The sequence below is a fragment of the Cyprinodon variegatus genome, unplaced genomic scaffold, assembly GCF_000732505.1.
Source record: "Cyprinodon variegatus isolate N-32 unplaced genomic scaffold, C_variegatus-1.0 Scaffold28, whole genome shotgun sequence".
NCBI classification, from domain to species: domain Eukaryota; kingdom Metazoa; phylum Chordata; class Actinopteri; order Cyprinodontiformes; family Cyprinodontidae; genus Cyprinodon; species Cyprinodon variegatus.
The window spans coordinates 1642111-1667153 of NW_015150481.1; the positions used below are offsets into that span (position 1 = coordinate 1642111).

General features: G+C 37.0%; 2 protein-coding genes across 2 annotated transcripts in view; one reads left to right on the forward strand and one right to left on the reverse strand.

Moving 5' to 3' along the window:
* Positions 1–14947, reverse strand: part of LOC107099307 (mucin-2-like) — a 31255-nt gene extending 16308 nt beyond the window's left edge. Inside the window, exons 1-18 of the mRNA XM_015397366.1 lie at positions 14916–14947; positions 12793–12863; positions 9943–9987; positions 9571–9796; positions 7286–7415; positions 6527–6587; positions 5304–5359; positions 4963–5150; positions 4455–4554; positions 3953–4148; positions 3710–3835; positions 3484–3604; positions 2203–2338; positions 2040–2117; positions 1875–1944; positions 1650–1784; positions 1348–1497; positions 45–139 (exon numbers count right to left, since the gene is read on the reverse strand). Coding sequence (XP_015252852.1) covers positions 45–139; positions 1348–1497; positions 1650–1784; positions 1875–1944; positions 2040–2117; positions 2203–2338; positions 3484–3604; positions 3710–3835; positions 3953–4148; positions 4455–4554; positions 4963–5150; positions 5304–5359; positions 6527–6587; positions 7286–7415; positions 9571–9796; positions 9943–9987; positions 12793–12863; positions 14916–14947 — 2016 coding nt within the window. The remainder of the gene's footprint in view (positions 1–44; positions 140–1347; positions 1498–1649; positions 1785–1874; positions 1945–2039; positions 2118–2202; positions 2339–3483; positions 3605–3709; positions 3836–3952; positions 4149–4454; positions 4555–4962; positions 5151–5303; positions 5360–6526; positions 6588–7285; positions 7416–9570; positions 9797–9942; positions 9988–12792; positions 12864–14915) is intronic.
* Positions 14932–25043, forward strand: part of LOC107099078 (proton myo-inositol cotransporter-like) — an 84936-nt gene continuing 74824 nt past the window's right edge. Inside the window, exon 1 of the mRNA XM_015397050.1 lies at positions 14932–15718. Within this exon, the coding sequence (XP_015252536.1) occupies positions 15151–15718 (568 nt within the window). The 5' untranslated portion in view covers positions 14932–15150. The remainder of the gene's footprint in view (positions 15719–25043) is intronic.

Genomic DNA, 25043 nt, shown 5'->3' on the forward strand with positions numbered 1-25043 from the left:
GGGAATTTCTTCAAAAATGTATTGTTTAATAAAAACATTCTTACGGCATGGTACTGGTCAGTTGGGATGTGATCATGGCACTTGGAAAATATCCCATTTGGATCATACAATAGCGAGCACTTCTCATCTGCAAATATTTCTGAAATGTACAAAATGAAATAATATGAAGAAATTTCTTGGCAAAATCCTTTGGCACAGTAGTTTTCTATGGGGTCAAAGATGTAATATGGGGAAGCTATGTTCAACTTCTTGATCCTGTCTACATGATTCCAGTCAGTGCTGTTGAGGTTTCAGTAAACTGGGTTGTTTTGATGGCTGATGTCTGTTTTTTATGTTACTAGCTAGCAGTTTATCAAAGTTTTTTGAGGTTTTTTTTTTTGTACACTAACATTCATGTGTTTGGAGAACCCCAATAATTGCTGAGAACTATGCTGAATACATTGCTTCATCAAGAATTTAAAATATGATCTCAAAGTGAAATAAGAATCTTTTTTTAATTGGCGTTTTAGGATCTGTTATAAAGATGAGGTATTATTCAGTAAATGTTGCTTAAGAGTCTTATATAGAAACAACCGCTATAAATCTATGGTGTTTAAGGTACTGTGGAGGATGTTGTAAAAGACCCACCCTCTCCAACAATTAGCATGCAAGAGCTGCTTAGTTGTCCTTTGTGCACGCCCTATTTAAAATGTGCTGCTCCAATAGCTCATACAAGCTTACTGTGTCCACACATAGCAGGGACTATATAGTGGAACATTAGTCGCCGCTAACGGGGAGCGACAGCCTATGGCGACAGCGGGCCTCTGTGACAGCAAATCCCATAATGCTGTGTGAGGAGAGCTTTCCGTGCAGCTCATTCTGGGGTATATCTGCCTCTTCTGAGGGCTTTCTTTTCTTCTCATACACTTCGTAGACACTTTTTCACTTACGACCCTCGGCCATTTTCAAAGTAACACGGTCAGAAAGGTGAGCTGCAATGACTGTCTGAAACCGTCGCTCACGACAAATATATGCCTGAATGATAGCCAATCGGACGAGCACATAGGAAGGCCTTACGTAAACATATCACCAGAATCATTAACAATTAGGAGGATCACTTATTTAGATGATCCACCCAGAAATAAAAGATCATCCTCTATACCTTTAATTTCATATTCCTTATAAAAACAGATCACACTCTGTGGTGACCAAGGTTTTTATAGATGAAGTGACTGGAATTAAAGTATTGTATTGATTTGTTTTGCAAGAGACTTTATTTGCATATAAGAATGGGCCTCTGGAATTAAATGGTTGATTCTGAAATTTTTGAACACAGTTTATGTATAAGCTTATTTCAACAGTTGTTACCATTGTCAGTATTGATACAAGGGTCGGGGATATCCACTTGACAATATCCTAAACTCCAGGATAGAGCAAATAGCTTGGCAGAGCTCTCGATGATCCCGCTGCTCGTAGTGAAGTCATCTGTGGTGTCATTGTTCCTGTTTCCACAAAGACCTGAAAGAAAGCCTGACTTTAAATGCAAAACCACCAGGGTGACATGCTAACAAAAATACTATACAGTACAATTATAGGTAATAAATATATAATTGACATTTACGGAAGCTTATATGATAGCAGAAATGCCTATTTGTTCAAAGTCTCCCAACCTGAGATCTGTCCAGTAGTCTCTGTGGGTGTGATTGACAACTGGAGGTCAGGGAACACCTGGACTTCAAGCGCTACACCAACAGTTGTATAAACCTCAACATACATTGATGACTGCCAGAAAACCAGTGCTAGATCTGTGAGATGACAGAGATTAGCAGAAATGTCATTGCGATATTCTCTAATTACTCTGGATGCATTAAAAGGTCATTTGGCATTTGTCATACCGGATTGGTAGAGCTCAGTAATCTCTTGGTCTCCAACTGTGACCTTGCCTACTGTGAATGTAAACATTTCCTGAAAGAGGTAGAGTATATTTGATTGAAGATGCTTTATAATTTCATATTAACTTTTTAAAACTTCTAAAGACATTTGCCTCGATTTGCCCATACCTGTATAATCTGTACACGTACTGCCTTCAATGATGGTTCAGTTTTAGAAAACTCAATCTCAATATACCAGTTAAAGTCCTGCAATGGAGTCAGAGAAGTTTGCGCTTTGAGATTAATAATCCAACAAGGCTGACAATTAAGGACCATTGGGAAAAACTTTTACCTGCGATGCCATATATGTGCATTTACCAGGAACCGCATACTGTTTGCCGTCATATGTTGTCACAAACTGTCCTTCAATGAGACATCTGGATGGGCAGGAGTTTTCAGAGCAACGCCACCTCCCACTATCACACTGACTGAGATCAGAAATTTAATATGAAAAGTTAAACAGGGTCTTTTCTCTTTTAATTTTTAAGATTTTAACCATTGCATACACAATTGTTGGGGTTTTTTTTGCAGTATTTGCTTTGTCATGTGTAATATAATTAGGGCTTGATTTTCAAAGATTCCAAATAAATGGTGCTAAATTGCACATGTAGTTATTTTTTTGGGACATGCAACAAAGGGGCGTGTTGCAAGTGATATTTTTGTCAGGTTTCACCTCACTTTCCGAAGTACAAAAATAGAGACAACTACAACTGTAGTTAAAGTTTCAAATTTGGACAAATGATTTGTAATTATAAATGGTTACATTTGCATATCCTCCCCCCAAAACTTTGCATAATTCAGTTATTAGAGTATAATTGGCATAGCAATGAAATTATACACAAAAAAAAGGTTTGCTGTCTGCTGAATTGCAGATGCAAAACATTTTGCACCTTCTTGGAAGATATGCTTTATGCATTTGAAACATTTGGGCACCTGTTTTAAGACACGTAAAACTTCTGAAGGTCAGGCCCTTTTTGTTTGTTGTTTTAGTGCATCCAGTCTTTTTCATTGAGAAATGAAATGTTTAAACAAGGCATATCAGATGTTTGTTCCAGATCAAAAAATGTCAAAGAAAGATGTAAAAGATGTAAAATGTCAAAGAAAGATTTAGTAATAATTTTGTGATTACATTTTCTTATTGCCAGTGTCACTTAACTACACATAATGGTGTAACTCATCTGTAATGATACCTTTGTATGCGTTAGTTACAAGGGTTGTACCAACATACAAATGCATTTTTTCTCAACTGACTCATTAGAAACATGCCAAATGGGGAAAAAACCTATTGTTGAAGAACCTGTTACTAAATTGTTTAGGTACATGTAGAAATTGTTAGTCAAGAATTCACAGCTTTAAAAGGACTTTTGATGTCCATGCAAACAAATTTTTCTTTAGAAAATTAGACAATAAAATGTTCTGTCACTATATCAATTGGCTTTTTGTCATATGTCATAAATAACCTTTACTTATAAAAAAAAAAGTCACACTGGGACTAGAGAGATGGCAAATTCAGGCGATCTTCTGACAAGTTTCTAAAAATGCACCATTGTCTTTAGATTGTCTGCCCACTCACCATATTTGACATCTTGTGGTGCGAATGTCTCCAGGAGAGTAGATCTGATCAGCGAACACACAGGGGCAGTTGTGGACACCAAGACACTTGTATTCATCAATGTGATTATTTAGCACCTCATCTGCAATTGCATTTGTACAGTTTTGAAGATCTATGCAACAAACATCAACCAAAAAAACAAAAGTAGATACTGCTGTGTTGTTTCTGTCAAACTCGCAGTGCTCACCTGCAGGACAGACACAGGAGCTGGTGGTCTCCAGGGAGGTGAATCTGGAGTCTGGGTTTGAGCAGCTGGGCACAAAGGGAGAACCCTCATCAATGTAAACCAGGTCTCCAGGACAAGTTGGTGGAGCTGCACATGTCCATCAAAGCAGAAAAAGAGTATCACTGGGTGATCAAACTTTGATCTCAAAGTATTTGGGGGAGTTGGATACCTCCCTTCAGGCACGTTTATGAATGGTTCACCTACCACAGTTGGTTAAGGTTCTCCAGGTGGCCCAAATATGGGTTCTTTTTCCACACAGTAGTACAATCTCTTTGAAGAAAGCACATGCAATGTCGCTGCTACCTTCGAAGGTGTAAATGTTCTCGTCACAGAGGGTGATATATTCCGATGTTTGGAAAGTCCGACATTCAAGCGTGTGTGAGAAGAAGTCTCTGCACAGCTGCCACCAAAGGAAGCAAAAACTGTTTTTTAAAGAAAAACTTTATGTGGACATCATTCTTTTGATCCTGTTTGCAAGTTTAAATACTATACAACAGTTTTTTTTAAAGTAAAAACTCCTTGAATCCTCATCTTAACATGGTAGAGAGATGTCTGGTCTGATGATCCCAGAGCCTATGCTTTCAGGGGCTTTAATCCTCCTGGTAGTGTCTCAGACGGGTCAAACAAAGAAAGGTTAAAACACCATTATTTAAACAAACACACCAAAGGTATTAGCTTCGCCTGGTTCAGCAGAGCCTAGGCTTGCCCTAGAGCTCGGCCTTGGGTTGGGATTTGTTGGGGAGATCCTTATCATAGGGCCAAGCCCAAACCAGTGATGAATGGCCATCCCACAGTGGGTGCACGATCTGAAGTGGGAGCCATAAGGGACTGGTACAAAGAGTTCTGGACAGAAGTCTGAGGTGGAGGCAGAGGTGACCTGAACTAATAACCATTATACTGGCATGTGGAATGTCACTTTGCTAGAGAGAAAGGAGCATGGGCTTGTGAAGGAGGTTGAGTGATACTGGCTTGAAAAAGTCACGCTCATCTCCGTGAACAGACTTGGCTCTGGTTAGACTACTACTCTCTACTCTACCACTTTAGTACATTACAAGAAGAAACAGAAGGCTATGGTGGGTTTGCTTGTCTCCTCATTGCTTAGCTTCTCATCTTGGGTTTTACCCCCGTGCATGACACGGTTACATCCTTGTCAAGTCAGTAAAGACGCTCAGACTGTTGCCTTAGCCTATTGGCCAAGCTGCTACACATAGTACCTGGCCTTCTTAATGTCCCTAGTGGGGTTGCTGGACACTGCTCCTCTGGGGGACTCCGTCATTGTTGTGGGGGTCTTCAGCGACCGTGTGGGGGCATGACAAGGAATTATGGGAGGAATGGACCCTTGCTCTGAGTCTGAGTGGTGTTTCATTATTGGACTACTGTGTATTGTCCATTGTTGGATGCACTGGAATGGAGTATGGAATCATGTATTCCTGAGAGTTGAATACAGACCATTTGGTCCCATTTTAACTTATGGGAACTAGCAAAGCAGCTGGTATAAAGATCAGCTTCTCCGAATCTGAGTTTATGGTTCTCAAACCAGAAAAACGTGGCTTACCCTCTTCTCGTCAGAGAGGAGTTCTTTCAAGTTTGGGAGTTTAAGGATCTTATGTCCTGTTTAAGACTGAGGAGACAATGGATCAGGATATTGGTAGGCAGATAGGTGAGGCTGCCTCTGTAATGAGGATGCTGAACTGGTCTGTTTTGGTAAAGAGAGTGCTGAACCAAATGTCAAAGTTTTTATTACTAGACAGAGTATCTTTCTACCCTCACCTATGGTCATAAAATCTGGCTCATGAACAAAGAACGAGACTTCACATTCAAGTGGCTGAGATGAGCTTCCTCTGCAGGGTGACTGGACACTCTCTTAGAGATAGTGTGAGAAGCTCAGCCATGTGGGAGAGACAGGGAGTAGAATAGCTTGGTGGGTCAGACCTCTGTTTTCTATGACCCCTTGACATCTTCCTTGGGTGATATTCCAGGCTTGTCTGACTGGGTCCAGGAGAATGCAAGAAGATGCTGGAGGGGCTATAGGTTTTCACCTTTAGAGATGCCCAGAGATGCCTCTGCTGAGATTACCTCGCTTTGACTCATTTTAAGATAAAGCAGATAAGGAGTACAACTGTCTTTTATATAAAATGGGAAAAAAAATCTAACTAAGAAACTCAAACACTTAAGGAAAGTTCCTATGCTTTGTCTTCAACTAAAAAATAAAATGCAATTTACCGGATGAGGATGTGGGACAACGTCCAGAATGACACAGGTGGGGTCAGAAATCAAAGAGTTTGACATCTGCTCCTGAATGTGACCTGCTTAAATGCAAAGTACAGTGATTAAAACATTTCAATGGAAAATCAGAATTTACTGCATGTTTTTCTTGTTAGGATGTAGTATTACAGCTCAGAATAACAGTGATTAAGAAAGAAAAAAATATATCTTCTTAGCATACATAAGCTTTAAGATATGCTTATTTTCCTTATCTTTTTAAAACTGTTTACCAGATATCTGGATAGAATTTCATGAAGGTATTTCAACGTTTTCAACTGGTAGATGTTTAGTAACAATCTAAAAGCCAAAAAAGTCAAACTGTTATACCCTGTATAGCGCTTTACATCAAGTAAGTGTATCTCTATTACCTTAGAAGCTCAATAAACAGAAATGAGGGTGAGCTTAACATAGTTTCACTATATCATATCTATGCTGTGATTAAATACATTGTGGTAATTTGGGGAATTTATCTAAACAGTACTACAACTAGTACTATTTTATGGGATAACATACCTGAGTTTTGTATTGCACAGAGTCCACTCAAGTCAGAGCTCAGCTCTTGGTCTAGTTCAACCTTTATAATGAATCACAAACACAGACTTTGGATATTAGATTTTAATATATAAGGGCTTAACTGGTCATCAAATTGGTCAGTAGAAACTCAGAGAAAATAAAGCAAAAGACAAAGTTACTAACCACCTTATCATCATAATAAAACAAAGTGCACATGCAATTGATAAAAATGAAGCACAAATATAAAATCCAACTATATAAAAAATAGTAAAATCAGAATTCTGTGTAAGCAGGGCCGCACGGTCTCACGGTTTCTAACAGCCACATATTGAGAAACTGTGATGCAACATAATGAACCTCACTTTGAAGTGGAAAAAAGGAGCATTTATGTTCGATCTGGTGATTTAAGCACATCGTCTAACCGCACTATATTCACTGAGTCTTGAGTCAAAGATCATATGTGAGACCAACTGAGCTATTGTTGCAGGAATACTTTAGATAGCTGTCCATTAATAGTGATAGGACCAAATGAACTAAACTAATATTATAAAGAAGAGCTCCAAAATCCTCATTAACCCCAGATTTTTAAAGGATGCCAATAAGGATGAATGCTAATGCTACAGGCAATTGCTGCTGAGAAGGTTTTCTTTTGCTAGAAGGATCACCTAGCAAAGAAAGTAACAACTCAGCATTTAAACCAAGTTTTGGAGAATTAAATACACGATTATAGGTGTTGTCTGTGTCATATCATGTTCTCACCCAAAAACTGTCAAGTCCTCCAGCTACTGTGTGCCAGGTGACTGATAGAGGGAGTAGTGAGCTCCTCAGTCTGGTGTAGATGCCGTACGGATATATGTGCTGGTAAGTGTGGTCATATGGAAGGGAAACCCTATGATAAAAGAGACCAAGAAGATGAGAGGTCAGTTTAGAGACTGCTTTGCTTGTGACAATGAACATCATGGTGAAATATGATGAGTTATTAGTGTTTAAAGCTAATAATCTACCAGCTCTCACATAAAATTCAAAAGTTCCTGGTGCAGACCAAGTTCCCCCCCCTTGCTAAATGCCCTGAAAGGTCACTGAATTTATTTATCCTTTATTGTTTCCTTGATACCTTTTAATGGTTAATCCACATTGTTTTTTTCAGCTGTAACTAATTGGTAATTAATTTAAGGCTAAAAAACTGTTGGGTAATTTCCAGGTCAAGTCACTGACCCACCAACTCCTGATGCTGTGGATCTGCTGGGTCATAAGAGACATATTATCATCAATAGGGGATTTACTAACCAGAGATGTGTTGTTGTGTTTAAAGGCAAAATTTAAAATTTAAATTTAAGAACATTGCCAGGGGTGGCTCAAAACTCTTTCATCTACTTACTATTGGTAGTGATATTAATCTGGATTGATGAGAATTTTATTTTCCTATACCAGATGATTTAGTGTCATTGGGGGAATAATATTCTACAAGTCACGGGGATCTAGATAAAGCTATTCAAGTATTTAATGCTGTTTTTACAGTTGTCAGTCAGTATTCCTTCCTCCATTTAAAGCTTGTACAATACTCTCCTGTTGACCTTTTGACCAATTCCCGTCCTTTCATCTTTGCACTGGCTCTCAGTTCGGGAAGGAGTTCTTATGCTCTTGTTTAGTTTAATTGATTTTATCTGAAATCCACCAAAGCCACTGCAGCAGAGCTTTAGGTGTGCTGATCAACATCTCCTAGAAGTCCCTCACTTCAGCAATGGGGAACTCAGTCATTTTCATTGGCTGGTTTATCATTATGGGATAGTGTTCTCTATCATTGACCTTCCTCTATTCAAACTTAAGACTTATTTCTTTAAAAAATGCTTTTAATGTTTAGTATTTTTTTTTATTTTCTTTTATCCTTTTAGTATTTCCCTTTTTCAATGTGTTCTGAACCCATTTCTTATGCTGTCAAGCACTTTTTCCAATGCAATGTGTTGTTAGGGGCATGTTAAAGAACCTTGGATTTGATGTTATGATTTCAATTACTGTGTTATTTTAATACTGCTCTCAATGAGGCCACTAATGATAGAAATGCAGAAAAATCCTTTGAATAAACATGTCCTTTGCTTCAGTAGCAGTTTTTTTTTTAAAAAAAACAAAGAAAGAAATTCTTTAATTTGTTTGATTTACCAAGAGGAGAAAGGAGTTCCACCTCAAGCAAAAGTAAAAAAAAAAAATAACTAAAAAAAAATACCCAAAAAGCAAACATAACATTTTTTGTGTGCAAAATACAAATGCTTTTCAATAACTGAACTGTTAATAATGAGATCACAAAAGTAATAATTAAAAGAAAATAAATTCTCAAGGAATATAATTTTCTTCTGGCCTAAAATAGATTTTTTTTTTCAACATGTTCTTTCAAAGCTCTTGTTATCTGGGAAAAATGTCCTGTAGTTAAACAAACATAGTTCTAAATATGTTTTTCCGCAATAACCATAAACATATTTGCGGGAAAATGGTGAAGTTTCCAAGCCAAATATCACAATTCTAACGGTAAATCACTGTGCTGTTTTACAGTATGTAGATGAACAAGAAACTGATAAAAAATTTAAGCAGCAGATAACTATTTGATGAAATGTCATTATGTGATAATACTGAAATGACATTTTAACAAATCAGCCAGGAATGTAAAGCTGGAGCATAAATTAATCTTTCAAATGGAAAATAAGACTATAGAATTTTATTAATATATGTAAGCATAATATGTATCTTTAAACAAGTGCATTTTTCTAGAATTAAGCATGTAAGTGAGACACTTTGCCAATGCAACAAGACAATACACATTTAAAATAAGAAAAAAACAATTGCATGGTCTTATTTCAAGTGCATATTACCTTATTGTCTTATTTTAAAGGTAAAATGCTAATTCCATTGGCAGAAAATCTTATTTTCCTACTCAAACACTTATTTTATATGCAGTTGGCATTTTACAGTCTTGCTCTCTGCCATGAAGAGTTTGTGGACCTAGCTGGATTAGTGCACGTGTGAATGAGGCTAAATAGAAAATTAGTTCAAACCTTTTCTTCTCTACCAGTACGGTTCCATTCTGCACCACGGTCTTGACCTTGTTGATGATAATCTCAATAAGGGTCAGCAAACCATTTTGCCCTCGCCGTATGGTGATGTCACACTCAACCCGATTGTGGGTGAAGCGGGCGAAGGTGAACGGGCAGTTGGAGCGCACATAGAAAGCAGAACCTGTGAAAGCCTGGATGACTCCGCTGCCGTAGGTCTTGCAAGTATCTGATCACAGTGAGGCAGATCAGAGGTTTTTATGTAGCTACACATTCAGGAATAAACAAAAGGTACTACTGTACACAGACAATAACATGTTAAACTGCACTTCAAGAAAAAAATGAAAAATGTTGCATCTACATATGGATACTTACATTTCTGAGACTCAGATGCTCCCATAGATTCGCCCTTCCTGAAAACTGTAAGAAGATTTTCAATAAAATAGGAAAAAAATTAAAGTCACAGTTAAGAATACATTAAATATATTATTAATGCACTAAGACACAGTCTTGGTCAGAATTTAAATCAGTAGTTCCAAATATTTGAAGCCCCTAAAAAGATTTAAGGTTTGTAAAGTAGTAAAACATTTTAAAAATCTGTAAAGATTAAAATACTGTAGAAGCAAATTATTAAAATAGTAGCAATTTTACTACTAAAATCTAAATTTATAAACTAATTTTCTGTGATTGAAGAAAGGTTTGTTTCAAAAAGTAATAAAGCTTTTTTTCTTTCAAAAAAAATCGGAAGTGCACTCATGAAACTTTTCTGAAATTACTTATTAAAAACATTAATTACATATTCAAAAATGTGTTTCACTTATAGCCTAAACTACTTAAACTTCTGAATGAAATACACTGGGAAACCATTATTAAATAATCTTTCTCTTCTTTTTAATAAAAAGAAAAAAAAAATCTGAAATCCAAATTAAAGAAATCTAGCAACAATAATCATGAAATATGCAGAATCTTGAAGGATCAAAGAAATTGATAAATGTGCCTTTACCTAAAACTGAGAAAAAACAGAGAGCCAGCATCCATCGCCTTAAGTTCATGGTGTCTGATGCTTCCTCTCTGCAGGTGAACACAAGGTCCCAAGAAGAACTTTGCCATGTTTATATATGCCCGTCTCCACGCCTGCAATACCAAAATCAATACTCGTCACGTACAGTATACACCTGTGCATCCATGCACTCATCCAAAGTTGAACTTCTAAAGTAACCAGGAAGCTCAATTCAAGGTAACAACAAAACAAAAACCAGAAAAACCCACACACTGAAATACTATATTAATATAAAATAATATGCTTGTTATGTTCTTATTCTTTATGATTTGGAGAAAAAAAAAAAGGAAGAGAAATGTATTTAACAATTCTGTAGAGAAAGCTGCTATAGATTTAAAAAATGTTAAAGAATGTGAAACTCAAGTCTGACACTTCCCTTTTAATCTGCATTGCTTCAAACAAGAAAATATCAACTTGGAGCAACTCATCCGAACATACAGTATAATAATTATATAATAATTATATTAATAATTTAGTTTTCCTGAAAATACTGAAGACGGGTGACTTTGAAAGTAAACCCCACTATACTAGGTGATATATTAAGTCTTGCATTGTGAAGGAAGAAAGATCCTAACTTTTGTCAAACACCAGCCAGCCATGAAATTATCTGCATATTAACATAAAACAAACACAAATCACAAAGGGTGGTGAATGGGAGGGGGTGTCCAGGGGACATGAACCCGGATGTAGTTAATTATTTTTCAATGTCACAGGTCTAAATCATAAAAATAACCAAAATAACCTCTTACCATAAAGCATGGAAGGACTTTATGATACCTGAAAAAAGAAAAAAAAGGGTTGTGCAATATACAAACAAAACACTTCTCACTTTTAAGTATTGTTCTTGTCTAGATGAAAAAATAATTGTTTTCATGTGACATATAATTTGATTTAAATGTATAACTTTCAGAAATAAAAAGTTCAAACAGACGAGGATATCTCAATGTACTTCCTTAACCATGAGGAAGTACATTGGTACAAGCTGGAGATGATGGATAGCTAACACTGAATGAAAAATCATTAAGAATAAAATCTACAAATTTCAATCAATTTTGAGAATGAGGAACTAAGGAGAGACAGTCATATAGATTAGTGAACATTTATATATAGTATAACACACAAAAAAAAAGCATTTATTTAAAAAAGCATTAGCTATGAAATGCAAACATTTAGATATGTTAAATGGGTTTAATATGCAGTTCTATGTGTTTGAGGCTCCACATAACAACAGTGATTATTATTCACAGCAAAAGAAAACATTGAGCAATGGTGACCCTTCCCAGCAGTGGCCAGGCCTCTAAATCTATTGAAAAAGCAGCCTGACAACTCATTTTAAAAGGCATAAAAAATCCAGAAAGACATCTAGGCGCTACTGACTTACTTCATTTGAGGTCAGAGTTCACAGCTTAAAATTACCAATAAACTTTGCAAAAGTGGTCCAGGTGAAAACCCAGGCAAGTGCCCTGTTACATCTAACATTACCTTAACACAGCATGATAGAAAATAAACATTTTTCTACTGACTGAATCATGATGATGATCCAAAGCACGAGATGTTGACCTCTAAATCGCTCAGTAATTGTTCTAATCCACAACAGAGGGTTTTCAACAAGAACAGCAATTTTCATTCTACATATTTTAAAATAAATTAGACTTTGACAAGGCCTCCCAATACCTTTATTTTTAGATACTATTTAAAAATTCAGATGTACTAAAATGCTTTAGATCATTGCTCTGCATCACAACCCAAATGTATTTGAGCTCAAAGGCACAAAGGTGATCAGATATTCTCCTGTAGAAATTTTCTATTATACGACCCAATTCAATGCTCCTTTAATTGTGGCACGTTTTTCAAAGCTACACTACAAATACCATGTGTATTTTTTTTCCCATGTACTGTCCATTTGTGGATAATGGCATGGTTTAGAACATAATAAATCCAAATAGTATGGAATATGCTGCATGGGAAACTCTTCAATTTAGACAACTATTTGTCAAAAATGGTTATACTGTATGCATGGATTTTCTTTTTAGTTATTTAGAAAACAAAACAATACATTCCCAACTATCTAGTGTATTTATTAAATGTAGAATTAAATGATCTCAGTATTTAAAAATACATGCCTATATGTATCTGATTGTTTTTATTGTTTCTCTATAGGTTACTGTTCTGGTGAACTGTCAGGAAGCCACTCCCCTCTGCCAATCTCCTCTGCTGCTTCTTTCTGCTCTGCTTGCTGGAGATGGGAACCAGCTGGACTCAATCTCTGGCAATCAAACAGTGTACTTTTGGTGTGGCTGACCTCTCACTCTTGTTTGAGGAAGTAGCACAGCATGCAAGCCAAACAGTGATGGCTGTACATGCAAAGTGCAAACCGTGCAAAAAGTTTCTAAGAACTGTGAAGGAAAGCCAGTAAGCTGATTACAGTTGCTCATTCACATGGACTGGCTGTGATTATCTGGTTGATTGCGTAATACTATTAAAAGGAAAAAAATACACTTGGTGTTTATTAGTTAAAGCAGAAAAATGTTGAAAAAAATGTAAATTTATTAATTCCTGTTTAATTTCACTATAAAATACTTAATGTATATTATTCTTCAGGAATAAATTATTTAAATTGGTGGAAATTGATTTTTTTTTTTTTTACTGTACTTGTTGATTTCTCATTGTAATTAGATATTTCTGTCTCTTTTGAGAGTTTTCACCTGCGTGATTGGAGAAAAATTATGACCGTCATAATAAAGATGTCTAAAATAAGGACTCCTTGAGTGAATGCCAGTTATGTTTCACTGAAGAGACTTCCCTTTCAAGTGGGGACTGCACATCTAAAGATCAAACCTAAACAGGGAACTTGAAAGTTACATTGTTTTTCCTTTTTGCTGTCAGGTCAGCTTTAATAAAACTTTGTGTTGTGATGCTAAATATGTCCTGTAGAGGGCAGTAGTTTTCAGCTTTACAACCACCTCAGTCTGATGTAAACCTCTTTGCTTAGAAATGTCTTGTCCAGGCTTGATGCTGAGAAACTAGTCTACGCGTGTGTTACTTCAATGATGGACTATTGTAATTCTTTATTACCAGGAACTCCTTAGACTGCAGTTAAAACCAGCTTTTCCAAAATTCTGCAGCAAGAGTTCTAAAGAAAATTTAATATTCACTCTTAGCCTCTCTTCATTGGCTTCCTGTTAAATCAAAAATATGATTTTAAACACTTCTTCTCACATATAAGGCCCTAAATAGTCAGTTGGTATCAAAGATCAGATTGTTCCTAACAAGAGCACTTCGCTCTTAAGTCTGTAGCTTTATTTTTTGTTCCTATATTTCTAAAAGAAGAATGGAAGGCAGATCTTTTAAATATCTGGCTCCCTCCTATACAACCATTCACCAGTTTCAGTTTTTGAAGCAGACACCCTGTCTAATTTATTTATTTATTTTACAAAGCTTATAGTTGTTCAGGTTATCCTGAGGTATCTCTGTAGTTATGCTGCTATAGTCTTAGACTGCTGGAAGACTGCTTCTGTCTCCTTGAACCCCCAGTTCAATGCAGATGGTATTCACAGTGACCCAATTTCTACTGTTTTTCCTCTCCACTGTTGCCGGTTTTCCTTAGATAGTAAATTTTGAACCAAACTGGCGGTATAATCCACTGTAAAGTGCCTTGTGATGAAATGTTGTGAATTGTCGCTTTATAAAAAAAATTGAATTGAAATACAATAGCATGAGCTATATTTCCAATAAGTTCAAACAAATTTGCTCAAAAGGAAAGGGGAAAAACAATAGAAAGGTCCTGTCTTTTCGTTTTATATAGTATTCATATTCATACAGTAGTCTACACATACTACACTGCAAAAACTATCTAAAAATGAGTAAAAATGTCTTAATTTGAGCAGGTGAATAAGATTATTTTTATTTTTACTCTTAAAATAAGGTAAATAGAAATTATGCATTTGAAATAAGACAATGCAATTTTTGTTTTCTTATTTTAAATGTAAATTTTCTTGTTCCATTGGCAAAGTGTCTCACTTACATCCTTAATTCAAGAGAAAATGCACTTATTTTAAGAAAAAAAAAGACTTATTTATATTTAATTTTTGCATTTTAGTAATAATTTGATTAAACTATAGTTGCTATTTCAGTGTATAATGTTATTGATCTCGATACAAAGCATCAGTCCCATTTCAGACCGTAAATGCCCTAATGTTTCTGAACCACGTTTCCAAAACAATCCCTTCCTTGCGTCATGCCTACGCTGGTAGTGACGAACTAGTCCACTACACTCCTCCTATCTCACCTTTCCTCCTCACTCCGCTCCAACTCTCCCATCAGGACCACAGAGATGTCCAGCTTGGTTGATAACAACACAAGGGAGAAACTTTACCCATTTTGCATTTCAACAGGCTCTGAATAGTGGTTTTAACTTCAGAAAATTGAGGGAAGCGGAGTTTTTTTGTGTGTGTGTTTTTAGTTCATTTATTCATTAGAAAACACAGATAACTCAGCCGCCCTGCGCTGCGTTGCGCTTCCATATGTCGCGAAAGCAGGTCGACCATGACTACACCCTGCGGAGTATGAGCAACCTGATGGGCGACCGCTGGAAGAAAGTCAACGACGGAGGTGAGCGTAGCCTCATCAAGGCTGCGTCCAGCGGCAGCATCAGCAGCCAGGGCGCAGCCTCTGCGGGCGCACCAGCTCCTGCAGCCGCCTCCTCCTCCACCAACACCAGGGACTTGGAGCGGGCTGCGCGCAAGCAGTTCCAGCAAGATGTCACTCCAGCCTTCGTGTACGTCCTGGCTGTGTTCTCCGCGCTGGGAGGCTTTCTGTTTGGGTATGACACCGGGGTGATCTCCGGGGCGATGCTCCTGTTAAAGAGGGAGCTGGACCTGAGCGCGCTGTGGCAGGAGGTGCTCATATCCAGCACCGTGGCAGCGGCAGCCCTTTCTGCCCTGCTGGGAGGTTTCCTCAACGGGCTCTTCGGGCGCAGGGTGTGCATCCTGTTGGCCAGCTTCTTCTTCACAGTCGGAGGGATCGTGCTGAGCACCGCTCCCGGGAAAGAGGCGCTTCTGGCGGGGAGACTGATCGTTGGGGTGGGCTTAGGTAAGATGCGTCAACCTTTTAAAAAACAAAAACATGTGATGCTGGGTGAAAAGACTTTTACTTCCTCCTCTGATTCTTCTTCTTATTAGTCTTGAATGTCCTGCAAAAGTAGGACTTGTGATGCTCTTGCAACTTTTTTCACCTTTTGTTACAACAAAACCACAAACTTCAATCTATTATATAGGGATTATATGCTGGACTTATTTCAGACCTGGAAAATAGAAGAGCACCATCTGGGCTGCATGGTTTTCCAAAAATGTCATATCATACTACTTGAAAACGTGTATGAATTAGTTCCTTATGCCTTTTAATAGCCCAAAATCAAAACCAATGCACAAATTTCCTTTCAAAAGTTGCCTGTTGTCTAATCCACCTTTATTCAATCTTATCCAGGTTTTAGATGAAGGTCTTAGAGGTTTGTTCCTAGAAAATAAGTAAATAAACAGGACTTTAAATGCAGAGGGACACTAAAGCCCGGGTTATAGATTTTAGTGTAAAAAAATTGCACAGAGCTGTTCGGTCATCATCCAAAAAGGAGCAATCTGCTCACGTCCTTTGAGATCAAAATAAAATTGTTTGGCCTACATATAAAACTAACAAGTACTGGATACACGGTCTATATAAGGAGACAAAGTAGTGGCAGCATCATGTTGCAGAGGGTTTCTTACTTCACAGACACAAAGGAGCTTGACAAAGAAAAGAGGCAGATGGATGACAAAAACCTTAATTCTTCAGATTTTACATATTTCTCCAGTGATTTGTGCCCCTGAAATAATCACATCCTCATTGTCAGCGCTCATGAGTACACACCTGTTTTTGAAATTTATACACTCATGTCCCCTCAAAGGTGTTTTTATTTAGCTGTTTATAATAACGTAATGGAAAATCACTTAGAGATAATGGCTGCAACTAAAGTGCAGTAGGCAACTACTGGATATTGTTTCTTTATTTAGTTATGTCTTTATTCAGTTATTTATTTATTATTGTGGTAAGATACACAACAGGAAGCTCGAGCAGGATTTGATTCCCAAACTCCCAGGTGAAAGTTGCTTTCAGCTAAAGAGATACCACACCAGAGCGACAGCCAAAGCCAAATCGTCTCAATATGTTTATTTATTTAGAATAATGGCTCCAGAGAGGGATTTACAAATGTGGTGCCTCCAGACAATCTACCAAAATCAGGCTAAATCAAAAAATTATTCAAGATAAATATAAAGAAAAAAATGGGTCAAGATGTTGTGTAACTTTTGAAGAGACCTGTTGGTAATTTTTTGGGCAAAAATGTTTGGGAACCACTGATTTAGGATGACTACTACAGTGAGTCTGTCTTTGCTGATGGACATAAAAAATGCTTTTATCTGCAGTTTCATGAAAATCAGGATGAACTTGAAAGAATGTATTGATACTTTAATGCAAAAAGTTTTATTAAAGCCACATGGTGTGCTTTTTGACCCAAGTATTAGCTGAGATATAGGAATTGATTTTTCAGGTCAGTTTAAAGAACTTGGTGCGCATCGCTGCTCTGTATGGGCTGAGGGTCTTGAGAGGGCCAGATACATCACTGACTGAGACATGTGACCTAGAGCACTACTTAAACTTGACGGCTATCCTAAAAAGTCGTTGTCAGGCAACATAAAAGATTTTACCGGAGATGTTGAAGCATTTCATCTACAGGGGGCCTCCAGTCAATCATGGGGTGAACTGAAATTTGACTAATTTAGGCTACGTTCACACTGCAGGTCTTGATGCTCAAATCCGTTTATTTTGTGAAATCCGTCTTTTTTGCATTGCCGTTCACATTTCCAAATATATACAACTTGTATATGATCTCCTGTGTGAACTGCATTCATACAGCTTAAGTGTCCCGCATGCACAGTAGAGGATGCAATGACGTCACAAGCCAGCATGCTTTGTATTTACGGAAGTAAACATGAATGTAGTGCTGGAGCGCGATCTTTGCAAAACTTAAAACCTCAATCTTTTCAAGATGGTAAAAAAAAAGACTGCTCTCTGCATCATCATCTGCCATGGTGTTTGTTTTTCTTGCCGCTCCTGCATAGCAAGAAGCAGAAAAGTGACCTATGTCGGTTACTAATGGCGTTCAGGTTGGATTAATGTGACCTGGCCGTTCAGACACAGGTCGCATTTTAAAAGATCAGATTCGTGTCGGATCCTGGACCACATAGCCAAGTGGCCTGGGTCGAACTGGAAAAAAACGGAGCTGTGTTGTTCAGACTGTCATGGAAAGATCAGATACATTTCACATGTCGGCCAAAAAATCGGATTTGGGTCACTTCAGGCTGTAGTGTGAACGTAGCCTTAGTGACATCTAAAAATAAGTTCTTGCTTTCTGTTTTTCTAGATGTAAATGAAACTGCACTGCTGTCAGAAGTTAAAATGTCAGATGCTTTGTTGGATTTGACTCTTGAGCTTCTGCTGTTAAACATCCTTTTAAACATGACTGATTATCAGAGAGCCATGAAAAGTTATTACAACTTTATGCTGCTATTATTTTAAAGCCTTTCTTTTTTACTTGTTAATCGCAGACAGAATCAGAGGAATGCAAGCTAGAGTAGTTAGATTTGTTGGTTTTCTATTAGTCTATACAACTACTTGAATTTTTTTGTTGTCAGTTTCAATATATACCCTACTTATGTTTGGTTCGGTTCAGTTTCAGTTCAAAGAATAGATTTTTTTAATTAAGTTGAAATATTGGTCCAATTTTAATAAATTATTTTTGAATTTCTTTATGCAGTTATTTAAAGACAAAACATTTTTACCTGTCACTTGTTTAAGATACCTAGACTTAGACAACCTTTGTTGTTATGTTGCATACACAGCTTGTATACAAAACAACATTTCTATGCATACAGCTTTTCAACAGTGAAAGAGCAGCTTACAACAGTGAAAGGAACATTACCATTTATAAGTGCAGCAGTGATCAATAATGTAGACAGTTTAGGAGAAAAGGAGCCCAGTTTAAAGTCATGCAAAAGGCATTGATATGGAAAGGTTCAGTGCAAATAAATGAATAAATATGGTGCAAAATGCAGTACAACATTGAGTTATGTTCTGTTTAAAGGGATTATGGAAGAAATCAGCCACATTGGTAGTGCAAATATGATGTTTTTAAGTGTGATGCAGAGACTTAATTAGAGTTTCAACACTTCAACAGTCTAATGGCAGCAGGGAAAAAGCTGTTGCGGAACCTGCTGGGGCTGCAATGAATGATGCGTAGCCTTTTCCCAAAGGGCAGCAGCAAACTATTTTTTCAAATAGTTAAAGTTTGCTCACCTTACCTTATTCTTCCAAGCATAGAAGGAAGTATGATGCTGACATGGTCTCATAGATTAAGTTTAGTGACAGTTAGATTGAACCTTTGGAGCCTCTGTTATAGAACAGTATTGCAATATGGATACTAGGAAGAGAGGAAAACTCCACTTCTGATTTCCTCCACTTTATTCTAAAAGAGCTAAACATCTTTTTATTATTTCATGAAAACCTTTTCTTAGGTTTATGGCAAAAAGTTTTCCCAAATGTTAGACAACGGAATATTTATAGTTATTTTGTTACATATTTTTCTTTAGCACCATCACCATTACAGCTACTACTTAGTAACATTAAATTAAAATAGAGGAGGTATCTTTAGGTAATAAATGATTCATATTTGGTTTATAATGTCTGGGTTTTTCTGTATTTGCCTCCCTATTCCCCAACATCTACCGTACTGTAGATCCTCTTCTGTTCAAGCTGGCATGTTATTACTACTGGTACTTACATGAGTACTTTTAATCAAAATTCAGTGTCTCGTATTATTTCTATCACCAGCTGTTTTATCCTATTAGCAAAAAGGTGTTAAAATGAACTTAAAATCCCTAATATTCATTTACCAGAAGTGAATGTTCTTCCAAATCATTTAAATACAAATTGTAAGCTGTTTAAAAAAATTTTCATGATTCTTGGCATGGAAAAGGTCCAGTTAACGAAGAGGAACAGCTGCTACTGTGTCTTACTAAAATAAATGGAATGACTTTTTTTTTCTAATTGCAAGCATCACATTAACTAGAAAGATGGCTTTTATTATGAAGAAATTATTCAAAATGTCCAACATTGATGTCTTTTTCTTGTTAATACAGCCAGGCCATTTATACAGCACAGAAAGGCTAATTAAGAGAGCCCATCAAGAATCCTCTCTAAACTTTCCTCCATTTAGAATTTTTGAATACAGTTGTTAATCCTGACAGACAATAGTAAGTCTTAGCTGACCTGGATAGGATGGAGTCATAATTAACCATCCTGGAAAAAAAAAAAAAAAAAACTTTTTTAAAAAGAATGTCATAAACCCAGCTGTATAGAGACCCAAAGCTCTGTTCTGCTGTTGCTCAGTCAGGCATACCATTGAGCAGACATTAGAGAGTTCATCTTCACTCCCTCGACTATGCCTCTTTTAAGCTTCATTAAATTTGGTCACTTACCTGTGGAAGGAAAACCTCTGCTCACATAGACATGTTCCCACTTACTGACTAATCAAGTCCATTTAATTAGTAGAACCAGGCTGATACTTCTTTTCCAAACAAACAGTATTATTAAAAATGACTTTAATCCTCTCCATCTGCTGATTTGTCTTATTTCTATTGGGTAAATATTTAGTTGTCAGACAAAATTAAAACATCTTCACAATCATACTTGACAAAAACTAAGACAAGTAATTACTCAGTTAATTTTTTTCTGCAGTATAAAAAGTATTTTTCTCAACAAATTTTCATATTCAAAAAGTTGCTGTTTTTATAAATGAGGGGCAGGTGCCAGGTGGGGTCCAGATGTTCTCATACAGGTGTTATCCATGTGCTTGCTCACCTTTTACCAATAAAACTGAATACATATATTTTGCTCTTTGAATTATTTAATACATAAAACTTTCAACATTATCTAAAACAAACTAATTAATTAATGTTTTCTTTCTAAGTGACTGTAAACAGTCTTGCTCTATGCTACAAAGTTGTTTGTAATCAGCAGATGCAGTAAGATATATTTTAGTGCTCAATAATCTGAGTTAGTTTGAGAATATATGAAAGTGGCCCGAGAATGGAACCTGGAGGAGCCCCACATGTGATCTTTGTTTGATTAGATCAGTTACTGCCAGGCAACACAAAGACATCACCGGTTTTGACAACATATCTGCACATTTATGTTCCCAAACAGACACTCCTACCCATTTCTTCATCCATATCTCGAATACATTTATACTGTTCTATTGTTTTAGTCAGTAGTCAGGAAAATAAGCTTCATTTAATCAAAATTTAAAGAAGATGTGAAAAGTAGTTTCCAATTTCCTGAAGAATATAGTGAGAACAGAAGCAAATGGAGCAGCTAGATTCACAAGATGCCTTATTGCTGATATGTGGAGGAAAATAACCATTATGGTTTTTCCAGCTGTTGCTTTCTAAGTATTTTTTCCAACCCTAAGGATCCCCACCCCCTCTTCCAGTACAAAATTATCAATTAAAGTGATCTTCATTACACCAAACATGCATTAGCAGGGCTCTAACAGATAATGGGACATACTCTGGCAGCACAATTATTCACTGGAGGTATTGGGAGGCCACACATTTTCAATCGCCTTTAATTATCCAACAACAGCTGTCAGCTGTATGAACAGAAACAGCATTTTTGTAATGAACTATGGAAAAAGGTCAAAGGAGCTGTTTGTCAAACCAGGAAAGGCCACGAAGTTTAATACCATGACTCCCTTTTTTCTATATCGAAACCTGTGCTACGGCTGCTGCTGCTGTCTGGTTATTGTTTCATTGACCTTTGCCCAAGTTGTTCTTGGAGAAGCAGACTCTCAGGTAGTGTTGGGATTTATTGAGTGACTTTACAATTTCCTTTTAATTAAGCTGCAGGAAAATGTTTCAGACAAAGCTGAACATATTTTTATTTACCTCTGGAAGTTGTGTTGCATAAAAATAAGAATTTTACCATAGATTGAAATATGGTTTTTAAAAGTGCATATTTCCGGACTTTTTTCATGCATTCCAATCTTAGAAAATTATATCCATCCATCAATTTATCCATGTGTCGGCCCATCTGTCCATGCATCCATTATCTGTCCTTCCATCGTTCTGTTAGCTGAACTATTTGTCCTCTTTTGCTGCTATCAACCCATCTATTCATCTTTTCTACCATCCATCTAGGCATTGATCTGTTGATTCCTCCACCCATCATTCCATGTCTCCTGGAACTCTGATGGGCAAGCATCCAATGATTAGTTCTCATAAAGATTGTATAAATTAATCTCCATAAACACTCTTGATTCATTACTGCAGTGAGGTTAAATTACATCATGTATTTTGTATAATATTTCTGTACCAGCTGGGTCTGACAGATTTGAAAATGGCGAATGATACAGAATATTCAGAAAAAAATAAATAGTGCAGAAAAAAAAAATGTTTTGGCTGATGTAATGTAAGACTCATCGTTTGGCAATATAACAGGTTTCAGTTTGTGTTTTTGCAGTGTGGTTATTGGTGTTATTGATTTAAGATGTAAACTGGCTGATGATGAACAAGTGGGTCCAACAGATGCCATGTTGAGTCAGCCCACTCTGACTACCACTGCTTAGAAGCTTTCAGCAGCTATAAGCTTATTTTTCATATCACTAGAAAACATTGGGTAAAAATGGGTAAAAAGATAGTAATTTGAACAGGTGTATGTTAAAAATTAAAATCAGCTCCTGGACATTAACATTTAGTGTTAATCGGTTGAGTGAACATATATTTGTAGCCCTAGGCAACACATGTATATAGAAATATGTAAAAATATCATCTAGCTTTGTGGTTATTTCAGTTTTTAGATTATCTTCTTTATATTCAAGTATACCTGTATAAAAATGACTGTTGTGTTAATTAGTTTCTATTTCTTTTTACAGAAAGCAAACAAACAGAACCTTAAAGGGGGCTGTGTAAATATACTTAAATGCTGTCTGGCTAAATTAGGCAGCACTTTGCAAATGTTTATGTGTTTTGTCCCTGCAAATGGTACACCGGTGTGAATAAAAGCAGCTCGGTTAATTGCACTGCAATGACATTTCATTACCAGGAGGCTTTCTAATTAATTGTTTGGTTTATATAATGAAGTTGGAAATGTCTTCTTGACTGAGCAAAAGCTGAGTGTACATCTAATGAGTACTTTTATCTGCATGGTGTTGGTCTAAAATGGAATAGTTGTCATGAAAATAATAAGTTCTTAAAAAAATGTGGTTATTATATTGGAACACATAGATTTTCTCATCCAGTTGCACCCTTGGTTTTCACTTGAGGAGATCACAGTGATGAAGGGCCTTGTGAAGTATTCCCTTCACTCAGATCAAGTAAGCCTGTGCTGAGCTTTGTGTTTCATGCCTAGAGGCTGTCTGCAGAAGCCAAAGAAAGATACTTTGGTTAAAGAGTGTGAAGCATCTTTGATGCTCAGCCTGGCCAGCCAATGCTCAGACTGTGTTGTTTGTGAGACCCTGGGGAGCTGTCCATGGTGCTGAGCTACACAAATTAAGTACAACAGGTGGCTTTTTATCTAAGGACATAATATACAAGCAAGTGTTTTCCAAAATTTTTTTGTAAAGTTTTTTGTTAGTTCTGGTACAGTGATGAATTATATTTTCTCTTTTTTTTTCTTTACATGAAACTTGGCTTATTGCTTTAAAAAGACTCAATGAAGAAACAGCAAAAGGATCCGTTTGGAAGAAGTCTGGTGTGTTCAGTCTAGAAATGTAAAAACTTGTGGTTAGCTTTTAAAACAGCTCCATTCATGTTGTTAGATCAAATGTAGCTTTTGGAAATGCTAATCATTATGCAGGTATCAAACATATTTTTCATTAAATTTTAATTGTCAAGGCTTCATCATTACTGCAAACTGAAATAAAAGCATTAAACATCAGTCAGGGCATATTTATTCTCTATCTCTAATGTAGATTTCACTTAATGAAATTATCATATTACTGGAATAAATAAACTTTTTAATGATGTTTTATTTTTTTAATATAATATATATCCTTCAGGAATGAAACAGCCTACATATCCAGTATTTAAGTTGTGGCTAAAAACATCATTAATACCTCAAGGAGTGAAATGTTAAAATGAATAGATGTAGGTATAGTAATTGTCTGTTGATATTTTAATCATTGCCTATTTGTTAATTAAGTATATGTAACTATTTGATGCATGGCTGCAAAAAAGGGGTGTTTGGGAGTTCTTGGTCTACCTCTTTTAAAATAATGGAAATACAAATGCTTAAAGCAGCTTTTGATAAAAGACACGCAGTGGTCATCAAAATAACAGATAAAGGAGGTTACTCTGTGGTTGCTGTCTGCTCCTTTCATGTTTGCAGAATAAAAATAAAATACTATTTCATCATATTTAGCTCAAAAGTATTAGCGTTTTGAAGCTAATGCTTCGATTTTGTCATGAAATGGGACAGATGGGCCAAGTATTCAAGGTGAGACAGCCAGTAGGAAAGTTCAAAACGTTTATTAAAACAAAACATAACAGAACAGAAAGGAAGCGCGCTGCTGTCGATCCGCGGCTCCTGGCAGATGCAGGAGGGGGACGGGGCACCGCCCAATCACTGACACTCTCTGGTTTCACAGTTCAGACCATCTCTCTAGAAAGGGGTGAGATCCAGAATCTGACAACCAGATGCAGCATGCGTCACCCAGTGTCCCAGATGCTGCAGCCCCGGGGAAGTTGCAGGAGGCTGATCCAGGTCAGGGGAAGACAGAGCTGGCAGGAACAGATCAGGAATCCAGAAAACCTCCGCTCCATCAGAGGTTTCCACCCAAACAGGAACAGCAGGATCAGACTTCGAGGAATTCACAGAGTCCAGAGTCAGACAGGTGGTCACACAGACACACACAGAAGCAGACAGGCAGGCTCAGATGCAGACGGAAAGGCTCAGTGGTAGAGGGAAGCAGAGACAAGACGTTGTTCCAGGATTTATGCAGGACTTTAAACTTGTCTCCTAATACGAGTCAGGCTCACAGGAATAAAACCGGCCAAAACCCTGAGGGCTCCGCGGAGAAGGATCAGAACAGGATCAGAAGACGAGACAAACACGAAACTTCTGAACCCACTGGCTGATAGGAACCGGGACATGAACCAGGGAATAAAATAAAAACCAAACAGTCAAACGAAAAACAAATAATGATCTGGCCCGATCGCTTGGGCTGAACCGCATATAAAGCAACAGATGCAGGTGAATGAGATGAGTGATAATTAGAAAACCGGGCAGTTAGGTGAGTGAAATGAACAATAAGGTGAGCTATCAGGTCAGA